General features: G+C 46.1%; 1 protein-coding gene across 2 annotated transcripts; it reads left to right on the top strand.

Moving 5' to 3' along the window:
- The first annotated feature begins 1,326 nt into the window (after positions 1 to 1,326).
- Positions 1,327 to 18,154, top strand: LOC120986067 (pyridoxal phosphate binding protein). 2 transcript variants are annotated; one of them, XM_040414383.1, is made up of 8 exons: positions 1,327 to 1,464; positions 5,042 to 5,149; positions 6,241 to 6,276; positions 8,084 to 8,159; positions 10,498 to 10,632; positions 10,725 to 10,867; positions 11,794 to 11,892; positions 16,509 to 18,154. In XM_040414383.1, the coding sequence occupies exons 1-8, from the start codon at positions 1,375 to 1,377 to the stop codon at positions 16,578 to 16,580; spliced, it is 759 nt and encodes a 252-aa protein (XP_040270317.1). In that variant the 5' UTR covers positions 1,327 to 1,374; the 3' UTR covers positions 16,581 to 18,154. The 2 variants fall into 2 exon arrangements, with proteins under 2 accessions (XP_040270317.1, XP_040270318.1); XM_040414384.1 differs by lacking the exon at positions 1,327 to 1,464 and adding an exon at positions 1,485 to 1,628.
- The last annotated feature ends 2,307 nt before the right edge of the window (positions 18,155 to 20,461 follow it).

The raw sequence follows: 20,461 nt of genomic DNA, 5'->3' as shown, positions 1-20,461 counted from the left end.
GTCCTCCTGTGTGATTAGGACAGGTTCTGTGTGTACTAATAGGGCGGCGGCCATTTTATTTCTCCTAATGATTGCTCCCTAGAGTAAATGAGCCATTATAACTAAAGAACAGTATTTGAGAATATACTGTATTTATAATAAAGTAATACAGTATTTAACATAGTACGTAAGGCTGAAAAAAGACATTTGTCCATCCAGTTCGGCCTGTTATCCTGCAAGTTGATCCAGAAGAAGGTAGGTATTTTCATTTTCTTAATTCCCAGAGAACCTCTTTAAAGGGCCAGCATCCCGACCACTACCTCTTGGTTAGCTTTACTACATGCATGTTACGTTCCCATAATTCCCAATCCTATAAACCCTTGGCGACATACGCTGTACATCTATGGAGCGGGTTTATTAACTGAGCCTCCGCCATACGTGGCTCTGTCTTATAGCTGACACATGCCAGCACTGACCATGATCGGAGATAACTCTGATCCCGAGCATTTAACCTCTCAGATGCCGCGGTCTAGATCAAGAGGTTAATAATCAACAATAATTTTGCGGCACACTTAATGCACAATGAGTCACCTTTATTGGATAAGAAAAGGGTTAATCCATATTACAAAGTTAATTCTCAGCATAAAATAAAAAGGCAGATTCTTTACAGCAACGTTTTGGTCACATATAGATCTTTATGAAGCCGAATATGGAGAAGCCAGGGGAGAAGGGGCGAGCGGTGGGGGACCGTGTGTGATGTGCGGCTCCGGAGACACACTGATCGGCACCACAGTCCAACATGGTGGAGGCTGGCGCTCCCTTCTGGCTCATGTAAGTGGGTGTGACTAAGTGGTGACGGAATTGCGGCAGATTTATTATCGCCGTGCACCAGATTATAATGGTTTAAACCGTGTAAAATAAAGTGTCTTACTTCAGGCAAGATGCGCCAAATCTATTCCACTGAGCGCACTGCTGTAATACATTTGGTGCATCTTCTTACTGCCAGGTCAAAAAGTCTCCATTATTAGGGCTCATGCGCACAGTGATACCAAAACATGGATACTGGCCGACCGATAACAGAACAGTCCTATCCTTGTGCGGCAGAATGGACATTGAAGTGATGGGGTCTGCATCCAACCACAAAAAAATGCGTCCGTGTGCATGAGCCCTAAGGCAAGATTGGGAAATACTGACACCAAAGCTACAGACTGCCTGGCTGTGAAGAGGTTAAACCCTCAGCTACTTTTATGCCACTAGCAAGCAGGCAGGAGACTAACACGTCAGACGCTAGGGGTCACGTGACCCTCTGAGCCTGGGCACGTGCTCCTCCCACTCACGGCACGGATCACATGGTCATGACGTCACCGCAGGTCCTTTAGCTCTCAGCAGCAGGGAATGTGGAGGGCAGGCATGTCACAGGAGATAGGGAAAGCGCTCAGCTCGGTGCGGGAGAAGGTGCAGCATGCTGCCGCCAGGAGACCCACGGTGAGCGGCACCTCTCATATCGGTCCTATGCTGCTGCCGTTTCCCGGAGCATGATGGGAATTGTAGTTCCACAGCCATGGTTGCCGATGCCGACCTTTCATTCTGTGAACCTTCCCAAATATCGGGCCCACGCTGTGAGGGCGTAGCGGGTACATGGTGTACAGTTCACTACACTGACATAACATCTGTATATGGACCCAGGGTTCTATAGTGGGAGAGAAGACAGGCAGACTGGTGCCATGTATACCGCCGGTGCCCGGCACACACCATCGACTGGGGCGCAGTTGTGATTTTCATTGTTTCAGTGGCAAGAATAGCGCCTTGACCTGCTGGTATGTGACTGCTGCAGCCATGACCTGCTGGTATGTGACTGCTGCAGCCATGACCTGCTGGTATGTGACTGCTGCAGCCATGACCTGCCCATGTACTGTATGTGACTGCTGCAGCCATGGCCTGCCCATGTACTGTATGTGACTGCTGCAGCCATGGCCTGCCCATGTACTGTATGTGGCTGCTGCAGCCATGACCTGCCCATGTACTGTATGTGACTGCTGCAGCCATGGCCTGCCCATGTACTGTATGTGACTGCTGCAGCCATGGCCTGCCCATGTACTGTATGTGGCTGCTGCAGCCATGACCTGCCCATGAACTGTATGTGACTGCTGCAGCCATGACCTGCCCATGTACTGTATGTGACTGCTGCAGCCATGACCTGCCCATGTACTGTATGTGACTGCTGCAGCCATGACCTGCCCATGTACTGTATGTGACTGCTGCAGCCATGGCCTGCCCACGTACTGTATGTGACTGCTGCAGCCATGACCTGCCCATGTACTGTATGTGACTGCTGCAGCCATGGCCTGCCCATGTACTGTATGTGACTGCTGCAGCCATGGCCTGCCCATGTACTGTATGTGGCTGCTGCAGCCATGACCTGCCCATGAACTGTATGTGACTGCTGCAGCCATGACCTGCCCATGTACTGTATGTGACTGCTGCAGCCATGACCTGCCCATGTACTGTATGTGACTGCTGCAGCCATGACCTGCCCATGTACTGTATGTGACTGCTGCAGCCATGGCCTGCCCACGTACTGTATGTGACTGCTGCAGCCATGACCTGCCCATGTACTGTATGTGACTGCTGCAGCCATGGCCTGCCCATGTACTGTATGTGACTGCTGCAGCCATGGCCTGCCCATGTACTGTATGTGGCTGCTGCAGCCATGACCTGCCCATGAACTGTATGTGACTGCTGCAGCCATGACCTGCCCATGTACTGTATGTGACTGCTGCAGCCATGACCTGCCCATGTACTGTATGTGACTGCTGCAGCCATGACCTGCCCATGTACTGTATGTGACTGCTGCAGCCATGGCCTGCCCATGTACTGTATGTGGCTGCTGCAGCCATGGCCTGCCCATGAACTGTATGTGACTGCTGCAGCCATGACCTGCCCACGTACTGTATGTGACTGCTGCAGCCATGACCTGCCCACGTACTGTATGTGACTGCTGCAGCCATGACCTGCTGGTATGTGACTGCTGCAGCCATGACCTGCCCACGTACTGTATGTGACTGCTGCAGCCATGACCTGCCCATGTACTGTATGTGACTGCTGCAGCCATGACCTGCCCACGTACTGTATGTGACTGCTGCAGCCATGACCTGCCCACGTACTGTATGTGACTGCTGCAGCCATGACCTGCCCATCTACTGTATGTGACTGCTGCAGCCATGACCTGCCCACGTACTGTATGTGACTGCTGCAGCCTTGACCTGCTGGTATGTGGCTGCTGCAGCCATGACCTGCCCACGTACTGTATGTGACTGCTGCAGCCATGACCTGCTGGTATGTGACTGCTGCAGCCATGACCTGCCCACGTACTGTATGTGACTGCTGCAGCCATGACCTGCCCACGTACTGTATGTGACTGCTGCAGCCATGACCTGCCCATGTACTGTATGTGACTGCTGCAGCCATGACCTGCCCACGTACTGTATGTGACTGCTGCAGCCATGACCTGCCCACGTACTGTATGTGACTGCTGCAGCCATGACCTGCCCACGTACTGTATGTGACTGCTGCAGCCATGACCTGCCCATGTACTGTATGTGACTGCTGCAGCCATGACCTGCCCACGTACTGTATGTGACTGCTGCAGCCATGACCTGCCCACGTACTGTATGTGACTGCTGCAGCCATGACCTGCCCACGTACTGTATGTGACTGCTGCAGCCATGACCTGCCCACGTACTGTATGTGACTGCTGCAGCCATGACCTGCCCACGTACTGTATGTGACTGCTGCAGCCATGACCTGCCCACGTACTGTATGTGACTGCTGCAGCCATGACCTGCCCACGTACTGTATGTGACTGCTGCAGCCATGACCTGCCCACGTACTGTATGTGACTGCTGCAGCCATGACCTGCCCATGTACAGGTATGTGACTGCTGCAGCCATGACCTGTCCATGTATTGTATGTGACTGCTGCAGCCATGACCTGCCCACGTACTGTATGTGACTGCTGCAGCCATGACCTGCCCATGTATTGTATGTGACTGCTGCAGCCATGACCTGCCCACGTACTGTATGTGACTGCTGCAGCCATGACCTGCCCACGTACTGTATGTGACTGCTGCAGCCATGACCTGCCCACGTACTGTATGTGACTGCTGCAGCCATGACCTGCCCATGTACTGTATGTGACTGCTGCAGCCATGACCTGCCCATGTACTGTATGTGACTGCTGCAGCCATGACCTGCCCATGTACAGGTATGTGACTGCTGCAGCCATGACCTGCCCATGTATTGTATGTGACTGCTGCAGCCATGACCTGCCCACGTATTGTATGTGACTGCTGCAGCCATGACCTGCCCACGTACTGTATGTGACTGCTGCAGCCATGACCTGCCCACGTACTGTATGTGACTGCTGCAGCCATGACCTGCCCATGTACTGTATGTGACTGCTGCAGCCACGGCAGGCCCACGTACTGTATGTGACTGCTGCTGCCACGATGTGCCCGTATACCGTATGTGACTGCTGCAGCCAATTACTGGTCTCAGTGGTATCTTTCGTACCGTATCCCTATACTGAGACGCTGTTTCTTTTGCTTTCTCCTCAACAAACCTTTATGTACAGCATGTGGGTGAGGGTCTTGCCATAGGATGTATTTGCCATGTGGTGAGAACCATGCCCACCCAGCTGTATTCTATTAACTTATTAGAACCAAATTGTGTATTCAGAACGCACCAAAGTGGAGCAAGTGACGCAGGCTCGTCTTTGTGGTTGTTTTGCGTTTAGAGGGATTCAATACCATTTTTGTGGGGGTTTAGACTGTCTGTCCCGTCATTATGCAGACATTTCTCACCGCCCTCTGACCAGTGTGGTGTCATAAATATGGCGGTCGGACCAGTTACCATTTTTATTGCTGCATGGATAAATCGGCAGTAATGTAAAATGGATCCATGTAGGAGCATTCCTACATGTCCTGATATAAGGCCGCACAGTACTGGGGTCCTTCTCCTCCAGAACATGATGCCTGTATAATGGTTGATGTCTGTCTTTGTAGAGCCTTCCTGCTGTCCAGCCCAGATTGGTGGCCGTAAGCAAGACCAAGCCGGCCAACATGGTGATTGAGGCTTACAATCAAGGCCAGCGCTTTTTTGGGGAGAACTATGTAAGTATGGATAGGTTCTTCTCCTGGGGTGTTGACCATTTGTTCCAACTAGGGATGAGTGAACACCCGGGACCCCCACAGATCAGCTGTATGAGAAGACAGTGGCGCTCCTGTGAGCATCGGGGCCTTCTCTCAGCTTTCCCTAGGCCAGTGACAGCGCGTTCATCGATCACGTGCCCCAGGAACACCTCAGCCCTATTCAAGTGAATGGGACTGAGCTGCTATACAATGTACGGCACTGTGCTTGGTGAGCATGGAGAGGGCCACACCATAACTTATTGTCCATGGTAGCCGAATCCATAAGGGAATTCTTAGATAACTCGAACCTTGTACGCTGAACTTGAAAACACAAGTTCGCTCATCCCTAGTTCCAACTGATTTGAAGGAGTTTTCCATGATTTTTATACTGATCGTTGGGGATCTGACACCCAGGACCCCCTCCGATCAGCTATTTGAGAAGGCACTGGCGCTCCTGTGAGCGCAGCGGCCCTCTCCATGATCACCAAGCACAGCGCCGTACATTGTATAGCAGCCGTGCTTGGTATCGCAGCTCAGTCCCATTCACTTGAATAGGGCTGAGGTGTTCCTGGGCCACGTGATCGATGAACGCGCCGTCACTGGCCTAGGGAAAGCTGAGAGAAGGCCCCGGTGCTCACAGGAGCGCCACTGTCTTCTCATACAGCTGATCTGTGGGGTCCGGGGTGTTGGACTTCCACTGATCAGATACTTATGACCTATCCAGAGGAAGTAGAAAGATCTTGGGAAAACGCCTTTAATGACCATCCAGCCAGTAGAAAAACGATTCTAACTTTTGCCTAAAGTGGAGGTCCCCTCACCACCCTTCCATTCTTTACCTGGCTTCTCTGGGTCTGTAGATCCATGGGGTCAAGGTTCCTGGGCTGGTCATGATGGCATCTGCTGTCTGGGACATGGGCAGAAGCAGCCTAGTTGGGGTCTTAGTACTTGTATCTTGGGCCCCCAGTATAGTAGTACATTGCTGCCCAACAACCTTTTTTTTTATGTCACAAAATGTACACAATGACATTCTATATCTGAAGTATTTACTGATTTTATTTGATTCATCTTTTTAGGCTCAAGAACTGGTTGAAAAGGCCTCAGATGCTAATGTAAGATATTTCCATTACTATACTTTCTGTTTCAAGATCTCTGCTTGCTGTGAATGGAACAGTGGAGAAGGAAGCTCTCCATACTTCCACGGGGGTTGCCTTGTTAGGCAATGGATGTGCTTCTAAAGAGCGGATACTTTCTGCTGTGTCTCCACAAGGTGAATCAGTGTCCTGGTGACAATGGAGGCGTTTTACTGATCCAAATGCACCAGAATTCTGACTGCACCAAACTGGAAATGTGGTTTAAGTTATGACAATGTGCAAATTCAAAATTCTGGCACAAAGTGAGCCAACTAATAGGTGGTAGAAAGCTAGAGTAGACAGTCTGAAGGTGCAGCAGCAGCACATTTTTAGGCTCTCTGGTCTGAAGGTACGTTCACATCTGTGGCATGCCTGATCCGGCACAAATTCTGTCTGTCAGCCAAAATCAGGCATTTATGCCAGAAAGCAGCAAGATCGTGGGTGGACCCCATCTATAGTCCATGGGGATCCAGCAGTGGACTGTCCGGCAGTGCCGGATCTGGTGAAATCTGGCAGGCTGCTCTCTGTTGCAGATGTGAACGTGCCCTAGGTTTTTACAGCCTTCATATTTGACAGCATTAGTAAATCTGCCTCATTATCTTAAAAGGAACCTGTCACCTCCCAAAACCATCGCAAGCCGCCAGCAGTACCTGCGTGTAGCCAGCAGTGTGTTTCTGATGAGGCCTTTCTGAAGACCGATGCGGCTAAAGTACTGAAAACGTTGTTTTATCCCCTGCCCGGCGCGCTTCTCTAGTCAGGCTTGAAGTCACGGGGGCAGCGGCCTCCTTGCTTCAAGTCATGGTAACCACGCCCCCTTCCCCGCCCCTTCGCTGTGATTGACAGCGCTTATGCACGACCGTTCGGCTGGCTTTGCCGAACAGCCGGCCGTCAGTCACAGCGAAGGGGCGGGGAAGGGGGCGTGGTTACCATGACTTGAAGCAAGGAGGCCGCTGCCCCTGTGACTTCAAGCCTGACTAGAGAAGCGCGCCGAGGAGGGGATTAAACAAAGTTTTCAGTACTTTAGCCGCATTGGTCTTCAGAAAGAAAGGCCTCATCAGAAACACACTGCTGGCTACACGCAGGTACTGCTGGCGGCTTGGGATGGTTTTGGGAGGTGACAGGTCCCCTTTAATAGGGTTTGCTGGGGCTTTACCTACATTTTTCTGTTTCCCCCTAACTTGTGAAAGGCAGAGAATTTCAGCGATACTTACCTTTCTCGGCTGTGATCACATGACCGCCCAAAGCGACCGGATGTGCTCCTGTTTCTTCCTGTTCAGCTGCATGGACATTATCCGGTCAAGAATTTGGGGGAAAAGCTTGCAGAAGGTCATGTGATCACAGCCGAGGTTGTAGAATCTGAGCCGTCACAAAAGGGTAAGTACTGCTGAAGCACTCTCCCACAGGTTAGCGAAAACAGAGAATTTAGGTGAGGCCCGGAGATCCCCTTTCACTTAAATGTCACTGTACTGAGAATCAACAGCTGCAAAACAGTCCTGTGTACAGGCGTGTCTGCTCTGGCTACTACCTGAGCCATGTTTGAGGCTCCTTATGGGCACAGACACTAAAAAGAGAGTTCCTTTCCTTCTGCAGAGAGCAGTTTCACACATTGTGGATATAGTACTCCTACCTTTGGTGGAGCTCGGGATTCCTTGCTGTGGAGCACACGTGAGCTCTGCTCGCTATAGTACTGCTCACAATACAAATCGGGGTCCCATGCATACATGGTGAGACAGCCATAGTCAGTTGAATGATTTGTGTTATAATGTATTATTGATCTTCATTCTAGATTTTATCTTCCTGCCCAGAGATTAAATGGCATTTCATTGGGCATCTGCAGAAAAACCACATCAACAAGTTAGTTGGTAAGTGTGGAGACATGCCGTTGGGTAGTGAGCTGCCTGTATGCACTACATCACACGGAGACCCTGCGTGCCTCCAGGAGACACCGTATACCTCAATATCCAACACAGCAGCCCATAGTGAATGGAGCATGCTGGGAGTTGTAGTTTCACCACATCTGGAGTTTCAAAGGTTGCTGACCACTGTTATAGATCCACACAACAAAGATCTGTTATACTGTTGTGTGCCTGAGCCCATGGATGTGAATGGGAGGGCAAGTCATGACATTTTTTGCGTGTCTTATCAAGCTTCTCATTCATGGTAAGACTTACCCCATTTGTGTTGGTATCTAATGGGCTTATATCATTCCCACTTCACGATACACGTATAGCCTAAATCTGTCCCATAAATCTGATCCTTGTGGATCAATACAAAGGTAGCAAATACAGTACAGCAATTATAAACACAGTGATGTCACAGTAAACGGATAATAAGCTCAGTGATGTCACAGTGCAGGGATGATAAACACAGTGATGTCACAGTACAGTGATGATAAACACAGTGATGTTACCATACAAGAATAGCAAATATACATGTAGATTTTGATTGTAAACTCTGCACCCCTTATAGTTAAAGAGAACCTGTCACTAGGGGTGGGCGATATGGCCTAAAATCTATATTGCGATATAATTTTAAGCATGTGCGATATGCGATATATATCGCAATATATTGTTTTCTATATTTGGGGGGGTGTTTAAACTTTTTTTTTTTTTTTTTTTACTTTTTATTTAATAACTATTAGCCTCCTTAAGGGCTAGAACCCTTGTCATATTCACCCTAATAGAGCTCTATTAGGGTGAATAGGACTTTACACTCTCCTTGCTGCCCTGTGCTTTGTGCACACAACAGCAGGGAGCCTCTCATGTGCCCCCCAGCCTCTCCCTCTTATCAGCCCCTTCTGGTAACCAACCCACCCCCCTCCCTCCCCAGTATTAATCATTGGTGGCAGTGGGCAGTTCCGATCGGAGTCCCAGCAGTGTAATGCTGGGGCTCCGATCGGTTACCATGGCAGCCACGACGCTACTGAAGTCCTGGCTGCAATGGTATGTTAGTGAGCAGCATTATACTCACGTGCGCTGCGCCGTGGCCGCCGGGCGCTCCTTCTTCTCATAGGTCTGTGCGGCGCATTGCTAATGCTATAAGCATTAGCAATGCGCCGCACAGACAGAAGGAGCGGCCACGGCGCACGTGAGTATAATGCTGCTCACTAACATACCATCGCAGCCAGGACTTCAGTAGCGTGACTCCTGGCTGCCATGGTAACCGATCGGACCCCCAGCATTACACTGCTGGGACTCCGATCGGAACTGCCCACTGCCACCAATGCAGACAAACATTCCCGGCACCCGACCTCTGACAGGACGCTCTGATCCGCACGATTAACCCCTCAACTGAGGGGTTTATCACGCGGATCACAGCGTGCAGTCATAGGGGCCGGGATATGGCTGACACATTGGTATTCAGGCATTCATTGGTGGCATAGTGGTCTCAGTCCCTCCCCTCCTCCTCCTACTCTGTTCTTAGTGGCCAGCGGCAGCCGCGCACAGTGGGGAGGGAGGGACTCCTCTCCTTCTCCACTGTGCCGACTCAGGAAACCATGGTGTGCGCCGAGAGCGTGATCATATCGCGGTCCGGCAATATAGGCGATATGCGCAAAATCCATATCGTGGCACAAATTTATATCGCATATCGCCTATATCGCCCACCCCTACCTGTCACCATGAAATTCAGCGCAATCTGCAAGCAGCATGTTGTAGAGCAGAAGGAGCTGAGCAGATATATGGTTTTGTTAAAAAATTTATAATAAAACTTCTAAATGTGAATTTTATTTTTTTATTTTATTTTTAAATCTTGAGATGGCCCATCCGGCTCTTATCAGTGATTGATAGCATACTCTTAAGTGTGTATTTAGAGATAGCTGTCTGTCAGTGATAAGACTGCCCTGTGTACAACCAAGCTCAGAAAAAGCAGATATAAATGGATAAATTGCACGTTTTGCCGAACCTTTTCCTCCAAAACTATATACCAATCTGCTCAGCTCCTCATGTTCTATAACATGCTTCAGATTTCACTGCGTTTCATGGTGACAGGTTCTCTTTAGATGATGTATCACTCCCGGTGCTTTGATTCCTTTTTGATTGCAGCCCATAAGGGCAGAGCTGTGATCTGGGTCCACAGTTTGGTTGCAGTGCCTACAGGGAGTCTAAGGTAGTCTGAGACACACCCACTGTCTCATCATTGGTTCAGTTTGCTCTTTTGTGGTCTCTGTTGTTCACATTGTTCATCTTTTTTTCCTCCCAGCTGTTCCAAACCTTCACATTTTGGAGACCATAGATTCTGCGAAGCTTGCGGACAAGCTCAATGCCTCTTGGCAGAGAAAGGGATCAGCTGAGAAATTGAAGGTTATGGTTCAAGTCAACACCAGCAGTGAAGAAAGTAACTTACTTCTTGATGAACCCTTTCACCTAATGGTGTTGACCAGTTTGCTGCCTGTCACATCCTCAGGTCTGATACATCTTGTCTTTCAGGCAAACATGGCCTCCCTCCATCAGACACAGTTGAGTTGGTAAAACATATCCGGGAGAAGTGCCCAGGTTTGGAGTTTGTGGGTCTGATGACCATTGGAAGCTTTGGCTATGACCTCTCACAAGGCCCCAACCCTGACTTCCAGGTAGGCAGGCTGTGAAACAATTCCATAATTCTTTAAATGTATTATACCGTGTATTGGACATGCCTGGTAACTGCACCTCATTCTTATACACGTGAATGGGGGTATAGCTGTAGTAACCAGGCACGGCCACTTCACAATGTATGGAGCAGTGGCAGTTCCAGTGTGCTGACTGCTCTGCAGGGGTGCCGGGATTCAGACCCCTGTGAGATGATATTGATAGCCTTAGCTAAGGATACGTCCTGGAAAACACCTTAATAAAGTCCATTTAAATGACTAAGTGTTTTCCGGTCCGCACACGGCCAGACCTATGATCGAAATGCATATTCTTGTCCGCTCTATCTTTTTTGTGGGACCGTGGAATGGAACTACGGATGCGGACAGCATGCGTTGTGATGTCCGCATCTTTTGCAGCCCCATAGAAATGAATGGGCCTCCATCCTATCAGCAAAATTGCAGAACGGATGCAGAACCAGAAATGCGGTCGTGTGAATCGACCCTTAAGCAGAGTAGGACTGCAGGCCGGTCCATCCTACGATGTCATTTGGTCTAGTCTAGGTTCACATGAATGAAGCAGATAATTAGAAGTTCAGTATACGGCTGCATCTCTTTCAATTGAAGCTAGCCTAGCTGTTATCTCTAGGGGAAGCTGCATCGGTCTAGTGAAGTCCGCTCTTCACCGTGGCTGGTGAGCCCCCTATGATGTCCTTATGGGATGACAGTTGTTTTCATGAGTCTACCCTTTTAAGTCATGGTTAGGCATTCAATTATATCTATGTTCTCTATCTAGACCAGTGGCAAGTATGCATAGCGCTGTACATTGGGTTTGCCGCACATAAATAGACATACGGTGTAGCATAGTAGATGCTGGAGCAGTTCTCCTTCCGGTCTTTGAACAGCTGTGTTTTTACCCCCTTCCTTATATACAGTTGCTTCTGAAACAGCGTGAAGAAGTCTGTGAGAAGCTGGGACTTCCAGTGGATGCAGTGGAGCTGAGCATGGGGATGTCATCAGACTTTGAACATGCAGTGAGTATATACAATACATGGCAGCCTGCTGCTGTATACCTTCTATCTTGCAGGTTCTCATTGTATTAATACTTCTTCTCAGCCACTGCTCCATGGGGGAAAAGTATGCAAGTTAGCTCATGTCCGCCAGACTGAAGGAAGAGTGGTAGATGGCTATTTAGCTGGATGAGCGGATGCATACACAACCCTGGAGGGTCCTGGTTCTCGTTAAAAAACACACCCGCTTAGAAAGGGTATCTTCTTTATTTATTCTGTGTTAAATTTGTCCCTTTTTGATACAAAATTGGTCTTTGTGTATGGCTGGGAACTGGATTTGGGGGCGACCCTTACACTGGGGCAGCAACCAGCAAGGAGTTCTGGTAAGTGACATTAATGGAGACATCGGTAAAAGTACTTCGTAGAGTATATATGGTGCTGTCTATACTGCATCTTATCCCCTTGACTATCTCAGTAGTTATTCAGAGGATCAATAGAATCTTGCTATATGAGAAACTTAAAGGGGTATTCCCATCACAATGATCACTGTTAAATCATTTAATGATTTGACAGTGATCGTTTTTGTAAATACATTTAATTACCCAATTCCCACCCTTTTTGAGAAAATAAGTCCCCTCTTACCTGATCGTTGTCTTTAGTCTCCAATGGTTACGGCCACCTCTCCTGTCGAATCCGGCCAGGCCACGCTTGTGCAGAAGACTAAAGATTTTCTCCCGGCCGCACAATGTCCTGAATGCGCACGCTGCCGCGCATGCGCCATGATGACTTCTTCCTGGCCAGTATAGTACAGAGCCGCGCACGCTGGCTCTGTACTAAACAGGCCAGGAATAAGTCACCATGGCGCATGCACGGCGGCGTGCACGTTCAGGACATTGCCCGGCCGGGAGAAAATCTTCAGTCTTCTGCGCAAGCTGGACGCAGGTAAGTATGAAAACTCATGATGGGAATACCCCATTAATGACCCCAGTGAACAGTTCTCTAAAATAGGAAATATGTTCTAGCCGTTCAAATACAATTTTTTTCATTCATACAATGTTACTTAACATCATATTTGGCGCCATTCAACAATGTTGGATATTTCTATTCCTTTATTATGTCATCATACTTTGTGAATCTCTGTTTTGCATTCTTGCCAATAAATACTCATTTTGCCATACATGTACGGCGGGGAAAGCAGTGCCAGACCTCATTCCGCCGTACATGCACGGCGGGCTGATCAGGCGGTGCAGGAGCTGCACCCGCCCGATCAGCGGCAGGGGTTCGGCAGTCACTGATAGCTGGACCCCTGCTGTATGCGCCGGCATTGGTGAAAACACTGATGCCGGCGCGTTAACCCTTGATGTGCGATGTCCTTGCGGGGATCGGAGCAGCCATCGGGTCCCCGCGCTACTGTGACATGGACACGATGGCAGGGAAGGCAGCCCGATGCCTTCCTTAGATATCGTGGCTGCCTTCCGTGACAGCCTGTGAGATTCAGCCCCCTGGATCTCACAGGCAGGAAGCTGTAAGTGTATTACAGTGTGTAAGGCTACTTTCACACTAGCGTTTTTCTTTTCCGGTATTGAGTTCCGTCCTAGGGGCTCAATATCAGAAAAGAACTAATCAGTTTTATCCTAATGCATTCTGAATGGAGAACAATCCGTTCAAGATGCATCAGGAGGTCTTCAGTTCAGTCACTCTTACGGTGTTTGGCCGGAGAAAATACTTCAGCATGCTGCATTTTTCTCTCCGGCCAAAAATCCTGAACACTTGCCGGAATGCCGGATCCGGCATTAATTTTCATTGAAATGTATTAGTGCATTAAAATTGCCGCATTGACTGATCCATTCTTCCGGATGACAACGGAGTGACAGATCTGGTATTTCAATGCATTTGTCAGATGGATCCGCATCCGGATCCGTCTGACAAATGCATCCGATTGCGGCCGGATTGCCGGATCCGGCAGGCTAGTATGAAAGTACCCTTAGGTATCGCCATGTCCATATCGACCGGCTCTATAAAAATATCACATGATCTAACCCCTCAGGTGAACACGTCCAAAAAAGAAAAACTGTGCTAAAAAAAATATTTTTGGTCATCTTACATCAACACCAATCGATCAAAAAGGCGTATGCCCTGCAAAATAGTACCAATCTAACCATCACCTCATCCCGCAAAAAATGAGCCCCTACCTAGGACAATCGTACAAAAAAAAACTATGGCTCTCAGAATTGTTTCAGAAATGCTGTTATTGTGTAAATAAAAGAACTATACATATTAAGTATCGGCGCTTCTGTAATAACCTGCTGTATAAAAATATCACAGGAACTAACCCCTCAGATGAACACCGTAAAAAATAAAGTGTCACCTTACATCACAAAAAGTGTAATACCAAGCGATCAAAAAGTCATATGCACCCTAAAATAGTACCAATTAAACAGTCATCTCATACCGCAAAAAATGAGACCCTACCTAAGACAATCGCCCCAAAAAAATACCTATGGCTCTCAGAATATGCAGACACTAAAACATGATTTTTTTTTACAAAAATGCTTTATTATGTAAAACTGAAACAAACAACAGCAAAAAAGTATTGTATTGGTATTGTCGAGTCTGTAACAACCTGCTCTATAAAAATACCACATGATCTAACCTGTCCAATGAACATTGTAAAAACCCAAAAATAAAAACGGTGCCAAAACAGCTATTTTTTGTTACTTTGCCTCACAAAAATTGTAATATAGAGCAACCAAAAATCATATCTACCCTAAAATAGTACCAACAAAACTACCACCTTATCCCGTAGTTTCCAAAATGGGGTCATTTTTTGGGAATTTCTACTCTTGGGGTGCATCAGGGGGTCTTCAAATGGCAATGGCAACTTGAAATTATCCCAGTGAAATCTGCCCTTCAAAAACCACATGGCGTTCCTTTCCTTCTGCGCCCTGCCGTGTGTCCGTACAGCAGTTTACGACCACATGTGGGGTGTTTCTGTAAACTACAGAATCAGGGCCATAAATATTGAGTTTTGTTTGCCTGTTAACCCTTGCTTTGTTAGGGAACTTTCACACTTGCAGCAGAGGATTCCGGCAGGCAGTTTCGGCAATCTGGACGCAAACGGATGCATTTTTAAAACTGATCCAGATGCGAATCCGTCTCACAAATGCATTTCAATAACGGATCCGTCTTTCTGGAAAAACGGATCTGGTATTTATTTATTTTCACAGATTGAATGGTCTGCGCATGCGCGGACGGAAAGAATGATTCCGTTTTGCCCAAACACTTGGGGTCGGATCCGGCATTAATGAATTTCAATGGAAATAAATGCCGGATCCAGCATTCTGGCAAGTGTCCAGGATTTTTGGCCGGAGAGAAAACTGCAGCTTGCTGCAGTATTTTCTCCGGCCAAACACCGTAAGAGGGACTGAACTGACGCATACTGAACGGAATGCTCTCCATTCAGAATGCATTATCTGCTGATCAGTTTTTTTCAGGTATTGAGCCCCTAGGACGGAACTCAATACCGGAAAACAAAAACCCTAGTGTGAAAGTACCCTTAGCAGAAAAAAATGTATTAAAATGGAAAGTCTGCCAAAAAAGGGAAATTCTGAAATTTCATCTCCATTTTCCATTAATTCTTGTGGAACACCTAAAGGTTTACCAAAGTTTGTAAATTTAGTTTTGAATACCCGCAGAGGTGTAGTTTATAAAATGGTCATTTTTGAGTGGTTTCTATTATGTAAGCCTCACAAAGTGACTTCAGACCTGAACTGGTCCTTTTAAAAAGTAGGTTTTGGAATTTTTCTGAAAAATTTCAAGATTTGCTTCTAAACTTCTAAGTCTTCTAACGTCCCCAAAAAATAAAATGGCATTCACAAAATGATCCAAATGTAAAGTAGACCTATGTGGAATGTAAAGTAATAACTATTTTTGGAGTTATTACCATCTACTATAAAAGTAGAGAAATTGAAAATTGCTAATTTTTCAAAAATTTGGGTAAATTTGGTTTTGTTTTTTTACTCCATTTTACCAGTGCCGTGAAGTATAATATGCGACGGGAAAACATTCTCAGAATGTCCTGGATAAGTAAAAGTGTTTTAAAGTTATTACAGTTATAAAGTTATTATAAAGTGACCCATGTCAGATTTGCTAAAAATGGCCTAGTCCTTAATGTGAAAAATGGCTTGGTCCTTAAGGGGTTAAAGGCATTCCTTGATAGAAATTCTGTTATGGCCCATGGTAATGGAATCCATATCGGGATTGTAATAAAACTCGAACTTGTAAAACACAAGTTCACTCATCCCTACCCAGCGGGTGTATCTGATGAGGAGCAAGAACCCCAAAACTGCCATCTACTGGTTCACTCTTCCTTTTGGGCGAGTCTCTGGTTTGGCTGATATGAGCTAATTGAGATCAATCCATATTGGGCTGGAAGAGTGCTGAGGTTTTGTGAAGACTTAGGGTGACTAGGTGACTGACAAGCAGATGGAGAATGTTCCAGTTGCCTTATAGACAGAGAGGGGCCAGTAATAAGACACTCTGACCATCGTCTACTCCTATGAGGTAATGGTTCCCTTGTTGTGGGCACAACACAATCACATTATGAAGTCTTTGACCATATGTCTTTTTTTATTTCTCAGATTGAGGTGGGCTCCACCAATGTTCGTGTTGGTAGCACCATTTTTGGAGAACGGGTCTATCCAAACCATTAAAAGGAGAAGCAAGAGTCACTAGCACAGACAAGAAAATCCAAAGCTTTTCTGTCAGTGAGCAGTGAGATGCCGATGGCACCAGCTATGTACAAGGCATCTAACTGTTTGCTATGTAATAGTGCACAGAGACGGACCTGTAATGATCAGAGAACACACTGATTGTGTAGTAGTGATGTGCTTTGTGAATGTATATTGAAGATGTCATCAAATCTGTCATTGCATAATTTTTAGCAGAGCAGCACCAGATGCTTGATTGGTGTGGAGGAATTAATTTATCGATGTTCTTCTGAGACGTGGTCTTCTCATGGGAGGATTGGTGTGTGTACAAAGTCTGATTAAAGTCAAACCATCATCATAGTAACTGAGAGTCTTGAAGGACAGGCTCCTCATCATCTGAGAGATGTGAGCAGCATCAATAGACCTATGTCCCACCTCTCTGCCTATGTATCTCTCTGCTTTTTTAACATCTTAGGAGGCACTAAGAAAGTAAAATCTGCATCCAAAGAAATTCAAGGCGTTCTCCTGCATTATAAAGAATATCTTCCGGACACAGCCCTGCACATGTCCACAGGTTTGTTTGTGGTATTGCAGCTCAGGACCTTTCATTTCACTGGAGCTGAGCAACAGTAATGGACACAACCCATGGACCGGTGTGGTGCAGTTTCTAGAAGTCATGGGTTCCCTCACAGAGCATTCCCTCTTTATGATAAAATGATTTTAAAAAACCTCACTGAATGAGTTGCTATGACATTCTGTTTTCCTCTAATGATTTCTGGGGGTGCTGGGTGGCACTACATGTGGCCATCATTAGGTTGTCACTCAGTGTTTGAAGGCACCTGGATATTAGTTCTGCCTAGTTATGAAATCACATGGGGCTGGAGATGATGAGTAGTTAGAGCTGCCTTTCAGGAGTCCTGAAAAGCTGGACAACAACATTTGTGCAAACTAGTGGTGACCACGCCGATTGTCCAAGTTTTTTTGTTGCTCCAATGCTTCTAAAATGAAATCTTTAATCAACTTACAAATAGTCATTATAAAAAATGTCCTACTGTTGTGTGTCTACAGCACTTGTGCATCTCTGTGGCAACAGACTACAGATAAATCCAGTGTAGTCTGATGCTGCCTTCCATCTGTCCTCTAGGTCAAGTTAGTATGAGGCAGGATACAGATGGAAACAAGAATAAATGTCAGACTACACAGAGCTGATTTGTAGTCTGTTACTATGGGGATGCTCCAGTGCAATTACAACTGCTCATCCCACAAGTGAAGGGAAGAAACGGTTGTAGTTATACTGCACCACCGCTACAAGCTAGAAGACGCAGTGTTCACACGAGCGCTATAACCCCTTCAACCAGCTGATTGGCAGGTGTGCTGGGTGTCGGACCCCTGCTGATCTGATATTGATGACCTTTCCTAAGTATAGGCTGTAAATATCCTGGCACTGCACAATCCCTGTAATAAATCTGCCCCATTGTGTGTAAAAATTCAGACTTAAATGTTGTTTCTCTATGTGGGCAAATAATTTCTAACACGAAAGTCTCTATTTTTGTTTATTAAAGTGTCAATTTACTATGGAGCTGCTGTTTTATTTTTGTCAGGTTGTTTATTACTTGTTTGGTTTTAATAGTGAAAGGTTGATCCTTGGGAAAAGGGAAGCAGTTGCCTATAGCATGAGAGCTGGAATCTGGTTGCTGTGAGCAAACTGCTCCACTTTTCCTGAGCTCCAGCTTTCATTCTCCAGTGTTGATACTATGGTGATTGTTAAAGTGTACCTCCATTTAAAATATAACTTTTCATAAATGAATAGTGCATGTGAATATAAGAAACTTTGTAATATATCTTATTAAAGAAAAAGGCTTCCGTCTGCTTTTATCATGCTGCTTTGTTCTTTTACCATTACCATTGAAATCTATGCAGAGAGGAGGAGGAGGAGGCTGCTGGATGAGAGACGCACAAAATGCAGGTTTTTTTTTTAGCTCTGCTAAACTTAGGGCGTGTTTACTCTGCCTGCTTGTTGGGCAGATTATTGGGGACGAACATTCCTACAAACGCTCATTCCCAATAATCTGCGCACCTAAAGGTGCTGCAGATCAATTTTGCTCATTAATCGGGTGAGACAGTCGATCATGCGGCCACCTATATTATCGTTTTTGGGAAGCAGATTGCGCTGTCGAAAGAGCACTTTGCTGCCCAGAAACAATGCAGCTGTATGAGGACTAGCAATAGCAGTAGCTATCACTCCTTCTCAACAAGCAGGCAATTGTGTGCTCAATCGCTGCACGTAAATGCCGCATTAGTACTTTTGTAAGATCTCACTCTACCACTGGTCAGCGTGAGGTAATAAATCACTTACTAGCTGGCAGCAGTCTCCTCATCCCTCTGCCTCTCTCCATAGACATTTGTTTGTGAGGCCGGTGCTACTAGCAATAAGAGGCTGAGTGAAGAGAAGGAGGAAGAAAGCAGCCTGAGAAGCCTAGAAGGAAGTACAATTTTTTTAATAAGATATAAATATAGAAAATAAATAAATTTATGAAAGTGTTTATAACTGGGGGTACACTGTAAGGTGGTGTACAAATAAGTAATGAATTAATTCTGGACAGATCTTCATATACAGTTAGGTCCATATATATTTGGACACTGACACAAATTTTGTTTTTATTACCCGTTTACTAAAACATATTCAAGTTATAGTTATATAATGGACACAAAGTCTAGACTTTTAGCTTTCATTTGAGGGTATCCACATTAAAATTGGATGAGGGGTTTAGGAGTTTTAGCACCTTTATCTGTTTTTAAAGGGGCCAAAAGTATTCGGACAATTGACTCTAAGGCTGTTTCATGGGCAGGTGTGGGCAATTCCTTCATTATTTCATGCTCAATTAAGCACATAAAAGGCCTGGAGTTGATTTGAGGTGCGGTGCTTGCATTTTAAAGATTTTGCTGAAAAGTAAACATGCGGTCAAAGGAGCCCTCCATGCAGGTGAAATAAGCCAACCTTTATCTGTGAAAACAGAAAAAAACCATCTGAGAAATTACTACACTATTAGGAGCGGCAAAATCTACAGTTTGGTGCATCCTGAGAAAGAAAGAAAAAGCACTGGTGACCTCAACAATGCAAAAAGACCTGGACGCCCATGGAAGACAACAGTGGTGGATGATGGCAGAATAATTACCACGGTGAAGAGATACCCTTCACAACAGCCAACCAAGTGAACAACACTCTCCAGGATACAGACGTATCAATATCCAAATCCACCATAAAGAGAAGACTGCATGAAAGTAAATACAGAGGGCTCACTGCACGGTGCGAGGCACTCGTAAGCCTCAAGAATAAGGATAGATTGGACTTTGCTAAAAAAAAAAAGCATCTTAAAAAACCAGCACACTTCTGGAAGAACATTCTTTAGACAGATGAAACCAAGATCAACCTCTACCAGAATGATGGAAAGAAAAAAGTATGGCGAAGGCCTGGTACAGCTCCTGATCCAAAGCATGCCACGTCATCTGTAACACGGCGGAGGCAGTGTGTTGACTTGGGCATGCATAGCTGCCAGTGGCACTGGGTCCCTAGTAGGGATCGACTGATATTGATTTTTTAGAACCGATACCGATAATCTGGGAACTTTCAGGCCGATAATTTATACCAATTATCTGTCAATTTTCATTTTTGAAAAAAAAAAATAATCCTACACAAATCTGCTGAAAATGAATGTTTATTGTTAACGTGTATTTTTTTTTTTGTAAATCCTTTTTCATTTATACTTAATATTTTGGTGTTTTTTTATTTTTTTTTTTTTTACTTTTTTTTTTTTTTTTTGTTTTCTACCAACTTTTAGCCCGCTTAGGGACTAGAACCCTTGTCCTATTCACCCTGATAGAGA

The sequence above is a fragment of the Bufo bufo genome, chromosome 1, assembly GCF_905171765.1.
Source record: "Bufo bufo chromosome 1, aBufBuf1.1, whole genome shotgun sequence".
Classification (NCBI taxonomy): Eukaryota; Metazoa; Chordata; class Amphibia; order Anura; family Bufonidae; genus Bufo; species Bufo bufo.
Note: the sequence above shows the minus strand (reverse complement) of the source record. Positions and strands in the feature narration are given on the sequence as shown.